This window comes from Onychomys torridus, chromosome 3 (assembly GCF_903995425.1).
Source record: "Onychomys torridus chromosome 3, mOncTor1.1, whole genome shotgun sequence".
Lineage (NCBI taxonomy): Eukaryota > Metazoa > Chordata > Mammalia > Rodentia > Cricetidae > Onychomys > Onychomys torridus.
The window spans coordinates 14,195,738-14,218,102 of record NC_050445.1 but is presented as its reverse complement, the minus strand read 5'-3'; the positions used below and the strand labels follow the sequence as shown (position 1 = coordinate 14,218,102).

At 42.3% G+C, this 22,365-nt stretch overlaps 1 protein-coding gene across 3 annotated transcripts in view; it reads left to right on the top strand.

Annotated features, from left to right (window-relative positions):
• The window catches only part of Pde1c (phosphodiesterase 1C), a 497,292-nt gene that overhangs the window by 147,135 nt on the left and 327,792 nt on the right, over window positions 1-22,365 (top strand). For all 3 annotated transcript variants that reach the window (XM_036181396.1, XM_036181398.1, XM_036181397.1), the window contains one exon: window positions 13,142-13,192. In XM_036181396.1, the coding sequence (XP_036037289.1) occupies window positions 13,142-13,192 (51 nt within the window). The remainder of the gene's footprint in view (window positions 1-13,141; window positions 13,193-22,365) is intronic.

Sequence of the window (22,365 nt, the reverse complement as noted above, 5' to 3'; positions counted from 1 at the left end):
CCTGCAGCCCAGCTCTAGTCTATCCTGTGTATGAAGTGGGCAAATTTCACTACCCATCTCATCCTCTACCTCAGGCTATCCTTCCTGCTTACACACATCAGTATCTAGGCTTAGGTGGTCCTGAACATTGTGTTGATAGCCCCCCCCCTTTTTATTTTCTCATGAGATTGCTGGACTAGCCGCTTACAGAGCAGCAGCCCTGAACATAAATGCCTGCTTTTCTCAATTGTTCAGGAACTCGTCACTTGTCCTTTTCTTCCTTCTATCTCTTTACTAGGCATGCTTTTTCTAACACCGTGGGCTTCATTCTTTCTTTAAAGCTCCGTCCCCACCATGTGGCTGCTTGTCCACCTGTGGCTGTTCTTCATGCTCGCTTAGCTCAAGGATCATGTCTTTCTTTTTCTTTTCTTCATCTTTATCCTCTGCACAAGTGCCGAGATTCTTTTTTTTTTTTTTTTTTTTTTTTTACTACTTTAGCTAGGATTTTTATTTTTCTTTTCATTTTAAACTCTAATAAAATTGTTCCCCTAGCTTCAGAAAAAAAAATGGCTAAAGAAAACCAGCAGGATTGGATATTGGATTCTGCAGCATTCATTTTCTCAAAGTCATCCAGGGCTTTCCAGCGTGCTCTTAGGATGTGCGCTGATTTTTCCTTCTCAAAGTTGGTCATATCCTTTGGCCTTTTGGGACTCAAAGTGTGATTCCTAGGTCATAAAGTAGGAGCTTGTTAGACGTGAAGACTCTCAGACCCAGGCCCAGGTAGACTGAACATGACCTGCATTTGAAGACGTTCCACAGATGGTCTTGTGTCTGGTCAAGTCTGACTATTTTAGGAGCTGTTGACGTATGATGTAGAAGGTGGCCCCTGATACACTGTGGTGTTCCTAAGAAGCCCACAGAAAAAAGACTGCAGAACTTAGTTTAGCCTAACATAAAGATCATGGTGGAGACATGTGTGGCATTTAGCAACGTGTTGCACAGGTTTATTAAAAATCAAACATTCTCTTCCTTTGCCAGCAGTTTAGGTGACTTGACTTTTATTGGTAGAGGAGTAGGGTATTTTTGTCTCGCAAGGGACAGCTGAGTTTGTCTGTTGGAAAAGAACAGCTCAGGGGCTTGTGTCCATGACAGCTGCCATCTAGTCTGAGAAGGACTGTCAGAAGAAAAGAGTGTCAGAGACTAAGTGAGGGACGGGGTGAAGGCCCTTGAGAATATGACATCCTGGAGGAGAAGGGCTTCCTGAGGTTGGGACAGGGGGTCAACTTGGGGGTTGCGGGGAGCCTGGGCAGTGCAGGAGGAGCTGGAGGCCCAATTGTTTGAGATGTCATAGGAACCTAAGCATGTGATTCTTAGTGGAACCAACCTACTCTTCATGTAGTTTGCAATGAAGCCCACTGCAGAGAAAGGAGAGGAGCAGGATTTGCAGAACCAGACTCCAGTCCCAGCATGCCCATTCACTAGTCCTGCTTAGACCAAATCTCTTAGCTCTTCCTCTACTGAAAACAGGAATACTATTGATCTCAAGAGAGTGTGGAAATTAAATAGAAATTACAGGAGTGAAGCTGCTACCAGTGCCTGGCATAGAATGAAAAATTAATAAACGTCAGTGTCTCTCTTTGTCTTCTTTAGAATGTTTTGTTTTGTCTGGGTGGAGTGTAATGTGCTATCCGTTTGAACAGCCAGATTGGCATATTTTAATTCCCCCATACTTTTGGTTCTTGTTAACTGCAATGGTTGGCTGTTCCCTGGTTTAGTAACTAGGGTGTTTTGGTGAGCAGATATGTAGAATCCTTGCATTCCCATTTCCATGGTGGCTCCAAGGCATTAGACAGAAGTGTCAGATTCTCATGCATTCCTGTTTTCCTGGAAGCCTCCTACCACTACTCATTGCAGGCTACAGGAACCCTTAGAATTTGCCAGTTTGGAGAACGTTACTAATAATAGTATTAAAAATAGGTTTTGCTAGTGAGCCCTGGGTCTCCTGAGGTCAGGTTCTGGTAGTGTGGTCAGGAGTTTTACCCTAAAATACTAAACAACAGTTTGCATGGTAGTACAGGAAGCTCAGGGCCAGGTCTTGGATCTCAGATGGGTTCAAGGTTGTGTCCACACTGCCATCTAACACAATTCAGGTGGAGGGCAGTCAGGAAGAGGCAACAGAGGGTAACTGATTGCTGGATCTGAGTATCAGAGTCATGAACATCCATGAAAACGAAAAGAGAGTAGCCAGGGGAAGGGAGCAAAAAAGTGGTCAAACTAAGTCAGTTTCACTTTTCATTAAACATCCCACTTGGTTCTATAAGATATGGGGACATAGAGCAAAACAAACAGAATGCAGTTTGTGGACTATGGCAGGACATAGACAAACAAAATGCAGTTTGTGGACTATGGCAGGACATAGACAAACAAGCAAACCTGAAATCAGGACGAGGGAAGAATGAAAGAGTTCAGACAGTTCTTTCCATGACTCCGTTCCTGCAAATACTGACAGATGCACCATTTCAAGTCATCTTCTCAGGTTGGCAAGGGCTTCTTTGATTTTATTTTGCCTGTCCATGCTTCATTTCAAGTCAGGCTGAGCAAGCAGGAAAGCCATCCTATCTTCTGAAAGACTTGGCCAATGTTCTCAGAGAGAAGAGCCTGGAAGGTACCCCATCTCAGCTACTCTCAAGTGATGAGTCCTGATGAGTCATCACAACAGATTGGTTTCTCCTGTACAGGAGGCTGATTCAGCGTTGGCTGGACATCCAAACTGGCCTGGAGGGTATAATGAGGCAATGCCCAGAACTTCCGAATGCAGCAGTGGGGAGGAATAACATGGAGGGTGGTGATGCCCTTTATGTCTCTGGGTAGAGGCTGTGCAGCAGGGTGCCTAAGCTCTGCTCTGGTAGAACAGATAGGGTATTCCTGTCAATGTGGATGGTGTGTCAGTGAGGCTCATTGATCGTTCGATGTTGAACATTGATGGATGTTATGGCTCATGGCTCTGGGATAAGATGATACTGAATTCATTTTTCAGATCTGCATTACTAGTTATTTCGTCTTTAGTAATATTGATCTCAAAGACTCAGCTTCTATATCTGAAAAGCAGGTAAATAATAGCAACAATCATAGAAGGCTTTGTAGAGGAAAAAAAGAGGTCACCAACTATGTAAATTGGCTCCTAGTTATATTACATAGTTTTGTTTTTTTTTTACTTTAAATGACCATTAAAATGTACTTTATGAAAATAAATCTTTGTTAATTATCCATTTATGGTCAATGCTTCTATGGTAAGTCTAACCTGCCAGGGATTTTCCCACTCACCCAAATTGCCTTTCCCCCTCACCTCTGTATCTCAGCAATGACGGGCTTTGGTAACTGTCACAGACATGCCTCACCCAACCTGTTTGTGCTTCAGAAATCTTTACCCGGCATTGGGTTCAGCTATCTTTCATCAGCGTGAACAAACCCCATGTTCGTCAGACCTAAGTATTATTTCAACCAAGTAGGGCAAAAGGAGCCCAACTTTCCCTTTGTATCTGAAAAATGATGGTGGTGGGTCCAAAAGGGATGGGCACATTCCCTTCTCCTAGAACACTAGGCAGGAGCTGGAGCAGGAGACGTGGGGCTTAGATTTGATTCTCCGCTTTGCTTGGTCTGGTTTTGGACGAGCCACGTGATCTCTTGCCATGCCACTCTCTCCACCTGTGGGAGGGAATGGGCTTGCTTTGATGAGCACTACTGATTCCTGCTGAGACGGTCTGATTCCTGCTTCTCTCTCCCCGTTGCTGTTTTCTACTTTGGAAGGCTTACTCTGCTGTTCTGGAGACACCTAGGAACTGGGGCTGTTGAATGAACACTACACTGACACTCCTCCTTTGCAGGAGGCTTCCCCTGGGTCTCAGTCTTGTTGGGATGAGTCCTGGTCACCCTGTTGATATCAGTTACTACTGATAGTCTCCTGGGAGTATTCCAGGCATCAGGTGCCAGGCAGATGACCTTCCCCACTCTTCCATCTGCTACTTACCTGTCTTTTCCTGGGTCTAGGGATGATAGAGGAGAGGGTCAGCCTGCAGCCTGGCTCTTCTCTCAGAGCAGCCTTCCCTAGGGTGCTTGTTTATCTCTCCCTCTCTGTGTTGTTAGTATTAGAGTGACTCTAGGACTTTGTGCATGTTAGGCAAGTGCTCCACCACTGAGCTATATTCTCAAGACCTTCTTCCCCCAATTAAAAAAAATGTTGTGAGTCAAAGACAGAGTGTCGTTAAGTTAGTCTGCACTTGAGCTCACTCTGTAGCCCTGGCAAGTCTTGAACTTGTGATCCTCTTGACTAGGCCACCTGAGTTGCTGGGATTACAGACCTGTGCTACCAGCTCAAGGTCCCATCTTTCCTTCTTGAACACAAATGAGCTATGTGGAAAGACATGGAATTTGGCTCCCAAAATTTGGTTGGAGGTTGTGTTGCTCAACTGCATGGTCTTTGAAAACCACCCACCCTTTTTGAGGAATGGTAGTCCTATTCAATGTGAAGGCAGAGACCATGAGCAGGGGTGTACACATTTATCTGGAGTTTGCCATTCTTTCAGTGCTTGCTAAATCTTTTTGAAGTGATGAATGGATTTTTAGAGCACATGTGGGTATTCAAGGATATTGATGTCTTTGTATCTTTCCATCTTCCTGTGCTTTTCCAAATATTCTCGGCTTGACACACCTCACATGGTGCACTGTGTGAGCCTGGCCACTGATCATTAACTAAATATTGGTCCTGGGCTTTAGCCTCTGAGTAGAACAGCTTTTGTCCCATTTGGCAGAGAATCTATGCTTGTGTGGGTCTCGGGTTGAAATGGAAGGAGAAAGACAAGCCTTATTTACAGGCAATCAGTGCTACAGTAGGGAATAAAGCTAGAGGGAGGGGGCGGGGAAAGAGGGTCTGTGATGGAAGGTCTCTACTTAGGAAGCGCCACCCAAGCAAGGTAGTTAGCTGTGATTTTTGAAGGAGTCTTTCCCCCAGCACACCATCCTGTTTTTCTGATGCTGTTTGGGTCTTTGCAAGTTGAAGGGGAGGTAAAGTCAAGCCCTTGTGGGCAGTTCTGAGCTTTCTCTTACCCAGTGCTTAGAGGGTCCCTGGACACTCATTGCATCTTCTCTGGGAGGTCCACCATGTCTGGCATTTCCCCCATGAGGCTTCCCAAGGGAGCTCACCTGCAGAGGGTTCCCAGGCCCACCCAGAGCTTGAGGCAAACACCAGGCTTGGGCAGATGCCCCCACAGGAAGCCAGGCTTTGCCTTGGGCTGCTACCCACTGTGTATTTGCCCCTGTAGCCGGCATCTCAGCTGCCTTTACACTTACCCAGGTGTCAAGGCTTCCAAAACATGGGTGGCAGTGTTTTGGGTTCTAGTTTTGGTTACAAAGCAGTGTGCACCTGCCTGGTTCACCGCCACAAGTGTTAGGTCTTCCGAGGCTTCCCTTGCACTCTGCTGTCCTTCCCAATGGCCTGGATTGTTTGGGGCTTGGCTGAGACATCAAAGTTCCTTTTGGTGTTTGGGGTTGGGATGCTCTGAGTTAATTTTCCCACCGTCTCCTTAGCCTTGGTCTCCATGGAAAGTCCTTACTCAGAAATTTGTTTATAGACAATTTTATTTATTTATTTATTTATGGGAAAACATAGCAAACACACCAGGGATGGAGGTGAATGTAATTTTAGAATGCTGCTTCTGAGATCCTAGCACACCTCATTGCCTTCCCTCTTTTTTTTTTCTTTCTTCCTTCAAGACAGGGTTTCTTTGTGTAGCTCTGATTGTCCTGGAACTCACTCTGTAGACCAGGCTGGCCTCGAATTCACAGGGATATGCCACCTCTGCCTCCCAGGTTCACCACCACAGCCCAGCTGTTGCCTTCTCTCTTTGATGGGACTCTGCTTCAGCAGATCTGGGATGCCACCAAGATCGATGTGACCTTCCCATTGGTTTCCTACTGACTGTACTTGTATAAACGTAGATGGAGAGACAGAGCCACCTCCCTGGCTGGCCGGTGTGTCAAGGCGGTTGCCTTCCTCTAAGAATCAAGTTCTGTGGCCCAGCCCCTGGGCAGTGCTCAGGACACATGGTGTGCATGGGGAGTTGGCAGCAATGTGAGGCAAATCCTCTTTTCCATAATCCCACACTCTAAGAAGAGCTGCCTGTCAGCTGATTCCCACAATCATGGCTGTGGCCTTAGCAGCTGACTTTTACTTAAGCAGAGGCATACTTCACCTTGTGATACACCAACAAACCAGTAATGTCTGGAGAAGCACAGAATAGGGGCACTAGTTTGGAAGGACTCTGAGATACATGCTTTGTGAATTTTACTTTAATAAAGGTGTAGGGAGTGGTGAGTCCTCTCTCAAAAGCACCGTTTGATTGGTCTAAGCTGTTGACTGGGCACAGGAATTTGAGAAGTTCCCCCAGGTGGGTCTAACGTTCTAGCAGGTGCAATTCACTAATGTTGAGGGTGGGAGACAACTTGCTGAGAAGAGCAGACCCGCATCGCTTGAGTCTTATGGGGAGCGCTCTTAAGATCACATGAGGCAAGTGTAACATATGATCAAAGGCTGGTCTCAGATCTGGATCTAAAACATGTTTATATATACACATGTGTATGTGTGGCCACAATCATAGTATGCAAAACAACAGTCAGCTCTTCTCTATCCTTTTGATAAAATACTTCTACTGAATATAAACATGGCACATGTGTATCCTAAATTATTGCCCTGATGCAGACTATAAAAAAGTAACAAATCTGAATTATTGCCCTTATTCAGAAACATAAAAAAGGTAACAAATTTTCTCAAATGTGCCACAAAAAACTAATTATTCTCATATCTGGCAGTATATATTTTATTTTTGTCTCTCCATGCTTATATACACATGTATGCTTGTCAGCCAGCTCAACATTGACAGAATCATTTGCATATAGACATGACTAGAATCTGTGGGTCTGTGTTAACAGTATAGCATGGATACCTTTGCATACATCTGCAGTCATCTGTATACACTTTGCCAAATTCAAGCTCTAATTAACCTGATAAATGGAACTACTATTAAAGCTGTGGTGTGTGTGTGTGTGTGTGTGTGTGTGTGTGTGTGTGTGTGTGTGTGTGTGTGTGTTATGTATATGTATGTGGCATGGTGTGTATATGTATATGTGTTATGTGTGGTGTGAGTGGTGTGTGTGTGTATGTGTGATATGTGGTGTGAGTGGTGCGTGTGTGTGTGTGTGTGTGTGTGTGTGTGTGTGTGTGTGTGTATGTGTGTAAAATGCAAAACAAATAATGCATGAAGGCTCTTCTGCTCGTGAAGGAGTTTGGTTATGTCCAAGCCAGCAGACAATGGGCCATCAAGCCTATCTAAAAGTGTGTGTTCTGGAAATGGAAGGCCTTAGTCAAGCTGGGTATGATCACTCTTTGTAGTACCTTCCTCTGTGGTAGCATTGTTCCATTCTTTAAGCCCTTTACAAGATCCTGCTGACACTAATCTCTGGACCACAAGGACAGCATGTAAATTGCAGTAACAATAAGAAAAGTGCTCTCTTTTAAGGCAGCTATCCATTGTTGGGGACATGCATTTCTGTCTGGTGGGTGGGTCTGGGATCTTATATCCCTAAAGAAGTCAGTAGCATGTAATATATATATATATACTTTTTATTGGTACAGGCAGCTAATTATTTAAAACTTACAAGAATATGGGCCCAAATGAATCAAACCTTCATCCAGAGTGACTGGAAGCCTGTCTGAGATGTCTGGTCTTGATGCTGTCTATGGCATTTTGTATCTATCTGGTCTACTTTTGTTCTAGAAACATCAACTGACCACATTATTCAGAGTGGCAGTCATTGGTCGAAAGAACAGAAATATGAAAATTAAAAGTTAAAGATCTTACCTTAGGTGGAGCAGGTTACAGCTTTTGCCAGCTGTTGTGAAAAATTCATCTCAGACCAGGAGCCACCAAGTTACTTGGGAATTTCTCAGAAACACATTTTCTTGGATACACACCATTCTCACTGTGTTTGAACTCTGATTTGTATTCTGCATTTCAGAGAACCTTCTAGCTAGTTCTGAATGTCTGCTGAAGTTGTAGAGTTGGGTTTGAAGGGGAATGAAGTGATATAGGCAGACATTTATGGGATGTACCATGAAATGCACACCAACCCAAAGGATAAGTAGGGATGGGTCTGGTGAAGATCTGGGAGGGCGTTTCCGAGAGAGCATGTGAAGGAGGTTATACTTACTGAAAGGTGCTGTGGGAACTGTGATCATCATAGTTTGGAAATGTATCCCAAAAGCCTTTGTGCTCAGAGTGGCACTCTGGGAAGGGTGAGACCTTCAGAGGTGGACCCTGCTGGCCAGCCTTTGGTCTTTGGAGGCATGATCTTGAAGGGACTGTAGGATCCCAGCCCCTTCCAAATTCTCTCTTGCTTCTTGGTTATGATGTGACTTAGTTGTGATTTACCAAGACCTCCTACCAATACCATCTGGCACTAGAGGCATACATTAACAGGTGGGTTCACTGGATTGTGGTCTGGATGCTCAGGAGTGAACAAAAGAGATCTCTTTGTAAATGAATCCCGTCTGGTCGTTGTTAGAGTGACAGAGAGCTGACACTGCAGTGGAAGTTTAAGTCAGTGTCAGGGCTTTGAGTCCCAGCCAAGTGAGTTGGATGAGATAGTGAAGGCTATCAGTGCAGACCAGTCAGCAGGGGAACGTGGTGTCTGCACTTCATGGAGGACAGTCATTCTGGGCTGTCGCATTACTTCTGGGTAGAGACAACTCTCCTGGTACCTCACTGGCTTAGATTTTGATGCCTGCTTCTCCTGGTATAACTTGGATCTGGGTCAACAATTCCCATCTTTGGCTAGGGTAGTTGGGAAGGGAGGCCCAAGGCTTGGTCTGAAATAGCAACCCTGGAGAATGCCTTCCCAAGGCGAGCAGCTAGTCCTTGTGTTCACAGGCATTGCAGCGGTCTTTGTCACCCTGCTTGCTCTAAAGGTAGCCCATCAGTTTCTTCAGTAAAGGTGGGTTTTGTTTTATTGGTGGCAAAAGTTTGTTCTAGTTTTCAGAGGTATACAGTGTCTAAAGAGGAAACGTTTGAACTCGAGGACTGGAGAAGCACACAACCAGTCAGCTCCTTCTTTCTTCTTCCTCCCCAGCCCCACTTCTTGACGTAACCCGAAATTTCTTCTAGAAAACTCTAGAGAATTGGCCGAGTTCCCAAGTGCTCACAAAACTGATGCTTCTCATGTCCAGCTGCAGTCAGGTTCCTGTAAGGGTCTGAAGTGTGGCCGAGGAGTCCTCCAGAGCTTAGGGACTGCCCTGCCCTGCTGCAGGCCTGCTCTGCCTGAGGAGGGATGTGAGTGCAAACTATTTATGTTCTGTAGTGACTTTACCAGAGGCTGTAGAAGACAAAAGGCATAAGAATGCTAGGAGGGCCCCTGGGTCCTTTCCTGAGATGAGAATCTTGTTTCCTTGGTATGGAGGTAGTAGCTCAGTTTCTATTTTTGAAGTGCTGTGATATGTGTGCAGTAGCACCGCCCCCTGCTGGTCATTTTGTATAATGCAGCAAAAGTGGAAACACCATGGGATGACTCCAAAGCCAGAAACATAAGAGACTAAGATTGAATGTACAAATGCGGTGAACTTTTAATTGTTTACCTTGTAGGAGTCCTAGAGAAAGGTGTGACTCCATTCACTATTTGTAGAATGGTTCTGTAAAATGATATTCCTGAGACTATCAGGAAGCTGATATTCTCATGTCAACTTATCATGTGCAGCAATGATTTCACTAGCAATCTCTTCTGTCTGCTGTTGGCTGTTTTTTTAAATTAAAATGAACAGTATTTTCTTGTTGGTTGGACTGTGTGTCATGCAAACAGATCACAAATATTTATGTCTGTCTTTCATGGAGATACAAAGTAACACATATCAATATTTTTTCCTTTTTATTATTTGATGTTTATTATTCATTCATTCATTTTGAGATAACATTTCACTATGTAGACCTGGCTGGCCTGAAACTCTGTATGTAGGCAAGACTGACTTTGAACTCACAGAGACCCTACATCTTAGCCTCCAGAATGAAGGGGTTAGGACATTCATTACTATGCCTGACCAACTATCTAGTTTTGTTTCTAGAATTTTCTGTCTTAGTATATTTTATTCTAGTTGCTACATATTTGATAAATATAATTAACTATATTTAACTAAGCTGTGAAAATAGGAAGCACTAAAAATCTGTGATAAATATACATCATTTTGCTGTTTGTTTATGTTTGGTTTTGCTACTTTTTCCTCTAAAAGAAAACTTTTTAGTTATATCACTTGGTATCCTTTTCTTTTCTTTTTTTTTTTTTTACATTCACAATAAAGGTTTATCATAACCCAAATGAAGAATGAAATTATGACATTTTCAGGAAAATGGGTAAGATTGGTAATCACCACTTTAGACAATGTGAATCAGACACAGAACGGCAAGTATCACATAGTCTCCTTTACATGTACAATTTCAAAAAGAGAAAGGAGAGGAAAGCAAAAGAGAGGCTGCTTTTGGGGAAGGGTGTAATAGGGATGGAGAGATTAAAGAAGTAACAGAGCTAAATATAATCAAATTATGTTATATACATATATGAATTTTTGTTCCTGATGTACATTTCAAACACATATCAATCTTAATGGGAATAAAAATATTTAAATTTAGCAGTGGCTGGAAGATGGCTCAGTGTTAAAAGTGCCTGCAGAGCAAGCAAGTGTGAGGACTGGAGATCAAATCTCCAGAACCCACATAAAAGCTAGATGCCTAGCAGGAACATCATAATCCCAGCGTTTCTTCTACAAGGAGATGGGCAATGGACACAGGAGAATCCCAGGAGTTCTAGGGCCAGCTGTCTTTGCATACACAGTGGGAAAACAGCACAGACTTTGTCGAGAACATACATATTTACACACACTATAATACGTGCATGCACACACACACACAAAATTAAAATAAATAAAATAAAAAGGCAAGTGAAACTTGTATTTCTACAGAAGAACATGTAGCTTAGTTTTGTCTGAAGTGATAGGGATATAAATTGTAGAGTTAGTGACTATGGTTCTCTGTGCTCTATTATAAACCATGGAGAGGAGGTTGGGGAGGTAAAACACCCTTGAAGCTTTCTGCCCTGGGATTTTTTTTTTTTTTTTTTTGAGACAGGGTTTCCCTGGGTAGCTTTGTGCCTTTCCTGGGATTCACTTGGGAGACCAGGCTGGCCTCGAACTCACATTGATCTGCCTGGCTCTGCCTCCCGAGTGCTGGGATTAAAGACGTGCTCCACCATTGCCCGGCTCAGGATTTTTAAAAAGGTTTTCTAAACAGCTTCCCTAGGCCTCCCTTTGTGAACTCTCGTATTTGTTACGATCTGAATTCAGTGTCAATTCTAACAAAGCCCAACTTTGCCATCCTCTTCTGAGATACCCGCCTGGGCTCTGAGAACATTCCCTGTTTTAGCAGCTTGGTGTGGACTCGTGTGGGAGGACAACCCTTTAAAGGAAGCTTGGGGCCAAGGATGGATAGCTGTGTGGGAATCAGTTAGATGTAACCTGGTTAACCTCTCTAAACATGCCAGCTTTATCCAGATATTCTAAAGAAGGTGACTTAGGTGTTGAGGCAACCTTGGAAACCTAGAAAAGGGAGGTTTCTTTCTCCCACTTAAGACTCAAATGTAGCTGACCAGAAGAGTGTCCAGACTGTTGGTGGTAGCATGGACATACTCTGGAGCACAGGTGCCTTGTTCTTTTTAAAAATTTGATTAAAACAAATAAACTTAGCTGGATGTGGTAGCACATGCCTTTAATCCCAACACTCAGGAGGCAAAGGCCGGCAGATCTCTGTGATTTCAAGGCCAAAACAAAGAGAGTTTCAGGACAGCAGGGCTCTTACACAGAGAAACCCTGTCTTGAAAAACGAAAATAAAATTTTTCTCATACGGTATATTTTGATCATATTCTTTCCCTGACCCCAAGTTCTTTCCAGCTCTCTACCATCCAACTGCATGTTCTCCCTTACACAAAACAAAAACCAAAAGGACAAAAAAAAAAAAAAAAAAAAAAAAAAAGTCAAACCAAACAAGCAAAAACAAAACAAACAAAACAAACAAAAACAAAACAAAAAAACATACAAAACCCTGGAGTCTGTTTGTTTCAGCTAACTACTCCTGAGCAGGAAGGAGGCCTGCCCTGGAGTGTGGCTGATACACCTTGTGTGTACTTTATTAGCTATCATTTACAAGTAGCTTCTCAGTTAGGGGTGTGTCCACTTTCACATCTCTTGCTGGGATTTTTGTCTGTCTGGAATGTGTGTGATGGCCCTGTGCTTGTTGTCACAGCCTCAGTGAGTCCCTATGTGCCTCAGGCCTGTTATGTCAGAAAGTCGGTGTTTCCTTGACATTATTCCCTACCTCTAGCTCTTACAATCTCTCTGTTTCCTTCTCCACATAGATCCCTTGAGGAAGGGGTTTGATGAAGGCATCCCAGTTAGGGCTGAGTGCTCCAAGGTCTCTCACTGTCTGCCTATTGTCCAGTTGTGGATCTCTTTGTTAGTAGCCGTCTACTACAAGAACTTCTCCGAGGAGGGTTGAGTGGAGCACTGATCTATGGGTGTAACGTATGCCATTAAGAGTCATTTTGTTGCTGTGTTCATTTAGTAGAACAATAGTAGGAGGTTTTCCATTAGGCTCTATGACTGATCTTGTCTCCTGTTCTTGGTCTCATAACTAGTGTCGGGTATGGATTACATATCACGGAGTGGGCCTTAAATCCAATAAAAAAAAGTGGTTGGTTATTCCTACAACATGTGTACCCCTATTGTATCAGTCTGTGATTACTTTTCTCTTCCAGTAGTGGGCAAAGTACCTTCGAGCACCCTGAATGCTAGTCAGTAGGGAATAGCTTCTAGTTGGGGGCCAACTAGATTTCACACTACATGTTCGATGAAATAAGAAAGTGGTGTTTTCAGCAACAGAACTTTACCTTCAGGTTGTAGAGGGTAACCAATAAATAGCATTGGCAATAGCTTATGATTTTTTTTTGGGGGGGGGATGTATATGGTCTCCTTTCATGTGCCTCGTTGTTAACTATGTCCTCTGTTTTTTCCCCCAGTTGCAAATGAAGCAGGAGATAAGAATGCCCGTCCACTTGCCCGCTTCTCCCGTGAGTAAATCTTGCTTCACTCTTCCTGGGCTCTCTTAGAACCTGTTCCCTGGAGGCCTTTGCGCACCTGATTTACCTCTATGATTCTGTGAGGTGTCATCAAACAGTGATGTAGGAAATGTCTCCTGCTGGTTAATATTGCACTTCAGCCGCACCATCCGTGAGCTACTCCCAGCCATGGGCTTTTTGGTCCTCAGAACTGTGGTCTCCAAGCTGTGCTCTAGGGCTTTGTGTTTTGAAGCTTAGTTTCTAGAGCAGCCAAATCAGTCTTATACTTGCTTTTGAGAAATGTAGAGCCCCGGGCTCCCACTCCCAACCTCCTGACACAGGGCCTGTATTTGAAGAAAACCCTTGTTGTTTCTCGTTCACAGCACAGTTTGAGAGGTGCTATCTAGGGCATATCCTCCGAGTGCACTACAGGGAGGTGGCTCAGTGGTGCTGAAGGGAGGAAGCTTCACTCACCACTAGGTCTATCCGTGTGTAAAGCATCATTGCAACCCACGTGGATTTGTGCACTTACACCACAGTCTTGGGGACGCTTTGCAGCTCAGATGGATTGAATGCCTTCCCTTGGGCTCGGGAATATTCCCAAGGCTGCAGCCAGGCTGTTGTTTCCCACCAGATCTGTCCAGGTCTTGATCTAGAAAAGAACACAGTCATCCAGAGCTTCTCAAAGGTTTCCACGCCCATGTGATCAGTAAATTACACAGCAAATTTGTGGATGCCCCGGAATGAATGGGTTCCTGTGGAGGCAGTGGGGATGCTGGAGCCAGACAAGGGCTGGGGAGGATGCCCTGTAAATCTGCTCTGCTTCAAGTGGAGAGGTGGTTGGCTCTTAAATAAAAGCAGATGGAGATACCCCTTACCACAACACGATTACTGCCTTACTTGCTTTTCCTTAATTTTCCTTATGCTTTCCTGGGCCCTGGACTTCCAATCTGAAAAATGGAATTAATAACTTTTACAAAATTGTTGACATCCCATCCCATCGTTGTTTCACCCCACGTGGGGTTGACAATACCCAGGTGTGACATGACTAGATCGTAACACATCAAGTTGAAAGTATAATTTTTCTATTTATAGGGATTCCTCTAAATGCTGCTCTCACTGTCTTCAGAAAGTTTCAACTTTTAGGGTTGATTTAACCAGAGATGGTTTTTATAGAACTGTAATGATGTCTGCTTAATGACAGAGCACTAAATGCTTGAGTTGTAGACACTACAATGAAAACTCCTCATGGGCCCTATTTTTCACTGTCCTCCTACTTAGAACCACGATTTCCAAAATAAGTATGTCAGTGAGGATGATGGATATCCCTTTTATTTTTACTTTTTCATCTCCTTGAGCAACAGCCAGGAGGAGGAGCAATCTGGAGTGGTAACTTGATCATGCCATATGCAGGATTTACCTTGTTAGGAGTTCCTGACACATCACAGGTGTGGGAGGAGAAAGGGGTCCTTGTACCATGAAGCCAGAAGGCTTGGAGCCATAAGTCCCTTTATGGACAGAAAAGGTGATTTCTCTTGTAGGTAACTTCTACAGCTTCTAAGTTATGGATTGATTCGAAAGGATGGCATGTCACATGATGAATTATTAGCTAGAGATCAGTGAGGACACTGATCAGGGGCAAAAGCCTACACAGGAAAAATGGTTCTCAGCAATCCTGTGAGGCAAGGCCAACTCAGAGCCGGAAAGCAGTGTCTTGACAGAGTGCAGTACCCTGGGAGAACGCCAGAGGGGGGTGTTAGGTGCTGTATCTTTTGGTAGCAAGTCCTAGAGAGAGGGGAATTGACGGAATTTAGTAAGGGAAGAAAATTCTCACTGTACCTTTGTTGAGTTACCGCTATTTATGTGCCATGCCGGGAGAATGGTAGGATGAATGGAGGGCCAGAACCCGGGTGATACTCTGGAGGTGGGAAGATAAAGGATTGTGTCTTTTATCTTTTGCATTTAACAAGACAGAGATAGGTGGAAAGCCCAGTGAGGATATGTTATCCAATGGTATGACAACCAGGAGCCTTTGCTGTGAGGGCTGGACCCAGTTGGGAGAAGGAAGAAGCATCAGGGTGAGGAATGGGTCCTGGGGGATGTCAGGTTCTATCTTCTCCTTCATTTCAAGCTCTAGCTTTGACTTTTGATCAGCCTGGCTTCAATCAGAGCATCTTCCTAAGAACCATGGGCAGATAGTGCAGAGGTCATCGTTTGAAAAGGGCATCTATTGTGGAGGGTAGCCATCTTGAGACTGGGGCCCTATCAGCATCACTCTGGCCTTTTACTCCTGTGTTTGGAAGGGTCAGAAGGGCTGATATGTAGAGAAAGTGGCTTCTACTCTTAGAAAAGCTATCCCCCTTGTCAGAGAATAAGAGCCACGTGTAGTGTTCAGGCCCAGCCACAGTGTGGCAGGACAAGTTCAGACTGTGTGTACTGCTACACTCCAGGGGCCCCAAGATGTTGCATGCTGCTTTGGACTAGTCCTGTGAAGGAGGTCCAGGGCACTCAAGAGACACTCAGAGGACACAGTGTTCCCATAGTTTACATAGTCACACAGATTTATTCTGAAGTTCTCATTGCTTCTCTAGATGGTGGGAGAATGATTTCTCCCTGAAATGAGCAATCATTGAAAAAAAATAGTGGTTTTCGGACTGAAGAGATCGGTCAGTGGTTAAGAAAGCACTGGTTGACCTTCCAGAGGACCTATATCATTTCCAGAACCCACATAGTGGCTTAGATCTGCCATAACTCCAGTTCTAGGGGACCCTATGCCCTCTTCTGGCCACACACCGACATACCTGCAGGCAAAACACCTTCACACATAAAATAAAAATGAAAGAAAATCGTGATTTTAGAAGCAGCAGAAGAAATTGAAGCTGATTAGTAATTAATGCCTTTAGATTTGGCCCATCTTCTTTGGGAGGGCAAAGCATAGATGTTGATGGAGACAGACCTTCTGTTGAAGAGCTCTGGTGATTAGGGAAGATGGCAGATGAAGCTAGAGGGGACACTGAGGGTCTTTGCTCTGGATGAAATAGGTCCCTTCCCCTGCAGCTGTGGGCAGGAGAAGCAGCGATGTGCGTTGGCATAATCACTGGGGCAGGGTTGAGACAGAGGCCAAGACAGCACATTCTGCTGGTGACGCTTCAGTTGTGACAGGCGATGCTTGGGTCCAGAGAATGTTTTTGAGATTGTCACCATTAGGAAGGGCTGTCACATACAAGGGGAGCCTGAGTTTGGAAGGGATGGAATCTGGAACCAGGATATCAAGAAGGAAGAACTGGGCTGTGGGCTGCAGCTAGTGGCTGGGCTGTCAGTATTCTTAGGGATGTGCATTGTGGAAACGGTGTAAGGAACCCAGGGGAGACGGCCTCAGCAGCATGCAAGGTTTTATGCAGGCTGAAGTGGCAAACTCATAGAAACAGAGATGAGAAAGTGACTACTGGGTGATGGTGTGAGTAGAGGGTGGGAAGTTGTTTTCAGTGGGTATAAAGTTTCAGTTAGGAAAGATGAGCAAATCTTTGAGATCTGCTGTTCACAGCGTAAAGCATGTTAAGGGATAGCTTGTGACTCCATCCTCAAACCACAAGCCCCAAGAAACCAGAACAAACGAAAAACCAGATGGACAAGAGGCTGCTTTGGAGGTGAAGGATGGATGTGCTTAGTAGTACCCTGATGGTGGTGAAGGCATCGTGGGTATATGCTTATGACTCAATGTCAAAATGTATACTTTAAATTAATGTACTTTCAGATATTGATTATTTCTCAATAAAGCTAAAAAAAAAAAAAAAAGCAGAGGTGTGGGAGGGAACAGAAGCTGGATTTGAGAATTTTTGTTTTGTTTTGTTTTGGTTTCTTATATATACTCCAAAGTATTTCTAATACTTCAGCACCTCCTCTAGGTCTCTCCTGAACATTCTTCAGGATCTGAGCTTCTCTGTTTCATAGTTATCCAATGATGGATGGCTCTAGACTGTCTACAGGTGATGGATATGGCAGGTCCATGGTTCTCATGTGGAGTCCCAGGATCTTTCTAGAAATGCAGATTCTCAGATCACATTCTACTTTCCGCTGATGTGGAGAGCATTGGGGTCCTCATTACCTGTGTTTTAGCAAATTTTGTCACACCAGAACTTGAGAGCCAGTGATGTCATTGGAAGGACTAAATACTGGTGGGGTTGGAGACAGATCCAGGATGCAGAATAGAGTATGCTTTTTGTCTAACTGCAGATCAGTTTCTGATCCCCCAAGAGGAGATAACAGTATCTGCTCCTAAAGCCCACATGTGAACCTTAAATGATTAAAAAGCAAGATTAGAAGGTTTTGAGTGTGCTGTATGACTCCAGAGAGGGCAAGTAAGACATGATCTGACGATTCCACTCCGAATTTGTCTTCTTTTTACTCTCTTGGTGTGTAAAAAATTAAGATGGTGTTTTAAGTTCCAGCCAAAGATACATTTGGATAACTTGAAAACACTTTCATTTTTTAAATGCACAAAGAAATACTGAATAAAACATTTAAAAGTGATTTATAATAAAAAGAAAGAACCTCATGGGTTCTAACAATGAAGGAAGAATTTAATATCAGTATAGCTAGTTATATTCACACCGATTCCATATCTTTTCCATAGCCTTTGGTATCATGTTTTAATGCCTATGTAATGATAGAATTTGGATTATGCACTATGGGGAACTGGATCTGAAACCTAAATTGGACTTTTAAAACACAGCAGATTTTGTTTTCCAAAAGCGTTTGCATCTTTCCCATCCCACATGTTCTTTTTAGAGTGTGAGACCACTAAACCTCATACTGAGACCTAAGCCTGCATCTTCTACTGTTAATGTAGCAGAAATAATATAATGTGTCTTGGCAAGTTATATCATCAAAGACAATGTGGCTTCTACCTGCTGCAAGCTAGGATGTACTTAGGGTGGCTACTGTTCTGTGAAGAGTGAGAAAGAGGAAGTCTAGTGATATAGAAGATGTTTGAGAAAATAATCACTATTCTAGTCAAATAACACACACACACACACACACACACACACACACACACTGGTCTTATCCTAACCCATACCAAAAAAATGCTGATTGGAAAACTTGGATGCTCAGCCTTACAAAGCTGTAGTAAGGTGGAACAACACCCTTGTGAGGGTAGCCTCAGAACAGATGAGCTGGGGGAGCTATGGCTTTCCTCTGCATTCTAGTTCTATCTGCCAGGAGATGAGCATCCCTCTGCCTTCCTGATGGGTGCTACCAGAGGGTCCTGGTGAAGAGCTATCACATCATTGCCCAGCCACCATGGTGTCATCCTTATCAATGTATCAGTAGAGACCACACATGGGACAAGGAATTCTACCTCTCTTTCTGTTTTCTGGGTATCAATGGAACAGTGGCAGCCTAGTGGGAACCTTATGCACATTCACTTTACAGTGATGAGATAGTATCCTATCTTTCTCTGCTTGTGTGTCAGAGAGTAAGACAAGTAAATTCCATGCCAAGACACACTGACTCCATCTTCTAAAAAAATTCAAGTGGAATCTTGAAAGCAGCCAGAGAAAACAGACAATTAATTGGCTGGTAGAGGGAAATCAATGTGAATTAGGGTAGATTCCTCACCGGAAGCATAGAAACACAATGTTTCCAAGTGTTGAAAGAATTGCCACCCCAAAAACTTGCAACCAGCAGGATATTCCCCTGGAATGAAGCAACAATCTACACATTAGAAGATAAAGACAAAAATCAGGCTAAACGAAGTTATTAAACAAAAGGAAACTTAAAGTGAAAAGCCTTTCAAGACCAGGAAAGGAAGAACAGCAAAAAACAAGTACAAGTAAATAAAGTTTCATCTCTGGATTTTCTAGATTACTTACAGTATTTGAAGACAAATCACAAGATTACCTGATGTGGTTCTAAGTGTACATAAAGCAAATATCATAATTAGTATGTGTACTATTAAAAATATAATTATATTTCATATTGGGAAAACAAAGGGATATAAGTGAATATTAATGGTTCTATACTTGAATTGGCAAACAATCACTCTATAAGACATTTTATAGTATTTATTATTACATTATTTATCCAATTTATAATTCAGTATCCAGTATACCTACTTAGAAAACTACAGAGGTACCATGTAGATAAAATGGAATTCTAAAAGTATTCAAGTAAGTCTCAGGAGGAATAGAGGGTTGAAAACACAAACAAAGCAAATGTAAGTCCCCAGCATAAATACATTGCATTAAAATGATCTAAGTATAGCAATTAATGGGCAGATTTTCATAGTCAATTACAAAACATGACCAGCTATGTATTTCCTATAAGAAACAAATATAACCATTTAAGCAAGTTGAAAGTTAAAGAATGGAAAAAGAGGGCCATGTTAGCATTAATCAATGGAAATCTCTAGTATATCCTCAGAGCAAAGGCATGTTAGAGACCATGCAATCAAGAGTCAAGAACATTGTGTCATGGCAGTGAGCAGCTCACCAGGAAGACACCAATCTTTGATGTCTATTTACCAGTGACTAAGCTGTGAAGCAGAACCTGACAGAGCTAAAATGAGAAACAGATAGCTAGCTACACAATTAGAGGTTTCAACCTCCTTCAATCATACACAGAACACACAAAAGAAAGGTTATGGACCTCAAAATCATCAACAATCAGCAGTATTTAATTGTTATTAAATGAATCCTTCATTCAGTAACTGCCAAATATGCATTTCCTTCCCAAGTATACAAAGGATACATCCCAAGATAGTCTGACTCTAGGTCACAAAACAATCTTAAGAAACTTAAAAGAATAGAAATTGTGCAGAATGTGATCTCTAAGCTATAATGGAACCAATAAGAAAACCCCAAGAGGTAGATCTTCAAACAACTGGAAGTTAACACCACACTTCAATCATGAAGATGAGGTCTTAAGAAGAATAAAATCATGCTGTATTGAGTCAGGATAAAGATGCAGTTTGTCAAAGTTTATGGTACTCAAAATGTATACTTTGCTCAAACGGGATCGAAGGGAAAGTTTGTTGTACCTGAATGTATGCATGTATTTAAAAGAAGTGTAAAATCAATCTTCAGAACATTGAAAAAGAGCTAAACAAGCCAAAATCAATCACCATGAAGTAAATAATAAAGTCAAGAGCAATAATTAGTGACATTAAAAACCAAGATAAATGGATGTGCTGTATAAGGATGGACTACGTTCTATCATGGCAGTCCCAGAAGGTGTAAAGCTTCTGTACTTGAAACTGAGTGACAAGCTGCCTTCATGTACTTTATGATGCTGGCACAATGAAGAAACAGACTAACTGTATTTCTAAAAATAAATCCCCAAGTGTTAAACAACACTTGACTGTGAGTATAAAAATAAAGACAACAAAGAGATTGGTCTTCAAAAGATCCATAAGATTGAGAGACTTCTAGCAAATCACACATATAAAAAATGAAACATGATATCATGGCCAGCAGGTATCAGAGAGACAATATCTCTGCAGTAGATAAACTCCAGGGCTTAGATGAAATATACTTCACTCTTACAAAAATACATAACTTATCCAAACTGAAACACATTCAACAGTACTATTACGTGATTAGAAACCTCACTAATATAAATTTTAGGTTCACAGGTGTGGCTGGAGACTGTAAAACAAAGCAAACAAAGATCAACTTTTTACCATTTCTTTGAGGAAACTGAAGGCTAATTTATGAAGCTAGCATTGTCTTGATGGCAATAGCAGACAAAGATGGCACCAGAAGAGATTACAGACCAAAGTCTTATAATTATAAATGCAAATATCCTCAGCAGAGTATTAGCAAATAGTCCCTAATAATATGTGATATGTGTATATTTGAGAAATAGATTTCAACCAGCTGGTGTTAACTCTGGGGATAGCAAGATCATTGACAATTCTGAAAATCAGTCAATATAGCCCACTATACTAATAGGCTAGAGTAGGAAAATCACACAATATCATACCATTGATGCAGAAAGAACATTGAGAACCACTTGGCAACTCCCCATAGTAAACATAATCTCAGATTTTAGGGTGGTCTATTGGTTAGATAAAGAGTATGTAGAAAGAGAACCCCTGCAGTTAACTGAAGAACGAAAGGATGGATGCTATCCCCTATAATTGGGAACAAAGCAAGTATGTCATATCATCACTGTTCAACATTTTTTTCTTTTTTTAAAAATTATATTTGTGTTTTAATTTATACATCAGCCATGAGTTCCCCTGTCCTCCCCGCTCCTACCGCTGCTCCCACCTTCCCCCAGCCCCTCCCCTCCATTCCCATCTCCTCCAGGGCCAAGACTCCTCTGTTCTAGCTGGTGCCTCAATGGAAGCATAACAAATTTAAAAAGCCTATCAGAAAGGAAGAAATACAAATTTCCCACTTACAAATGACACTATTGCTTCTATGTAGAAAACACCAAAGAATCTATCCAAAGTTCAACAGCTAAAAAGTGAGTTCAGTAATGTTGTATTGTACAAGATAAACATGCAAACTCATTGTATTGCTGTATACTAGATAGAAAAAATGAGACAATGATGTTTATAAGTACTCTAACTAGGTCAGATGCAAAGATGTAGACCCAAGACTTATACCGACACTGCAGTACTCATGAGAGGAATCCTAGAACCTCAAAGTGCAAGACATCAGATAATTCACCCCTAAATTATGGTGACATATTCTAGAAACACACTGCTAGGTGATTTTTCATTGTGTGAACATATACCTGGGAGATATGTACACAATGATGCCATTATGGTATGATATACTGGGACTGCCATTGTATATACAGTCTGTTGTTCACCAAACTGTTACATGGTACATGACCATGATGTGCTCATAGATGGAAAGATACAACATATTAAAAACATTACCTGTTCCTGTATTGATATCCAGATTTAACACAGTTCCCACCAAAATACTATCAAGATTTTATATAAATACAGAGTTTTATATATTCTGTAATTTATATAGAAAAATAAATAAAACCAGAAAGTCAAACAATTTTGAAAAACACTTAAGGACTACTCTATTTGATTTCAAGACATAATAATCAAGACCAAGTGATAAATCCACAAGTCAGCCAAAAAGAATGGCAAAGCCAGAAATGGACTCATAGGAACACACCTAACATTTTCAACAACACTGCAAGAGCAATTCAATGGA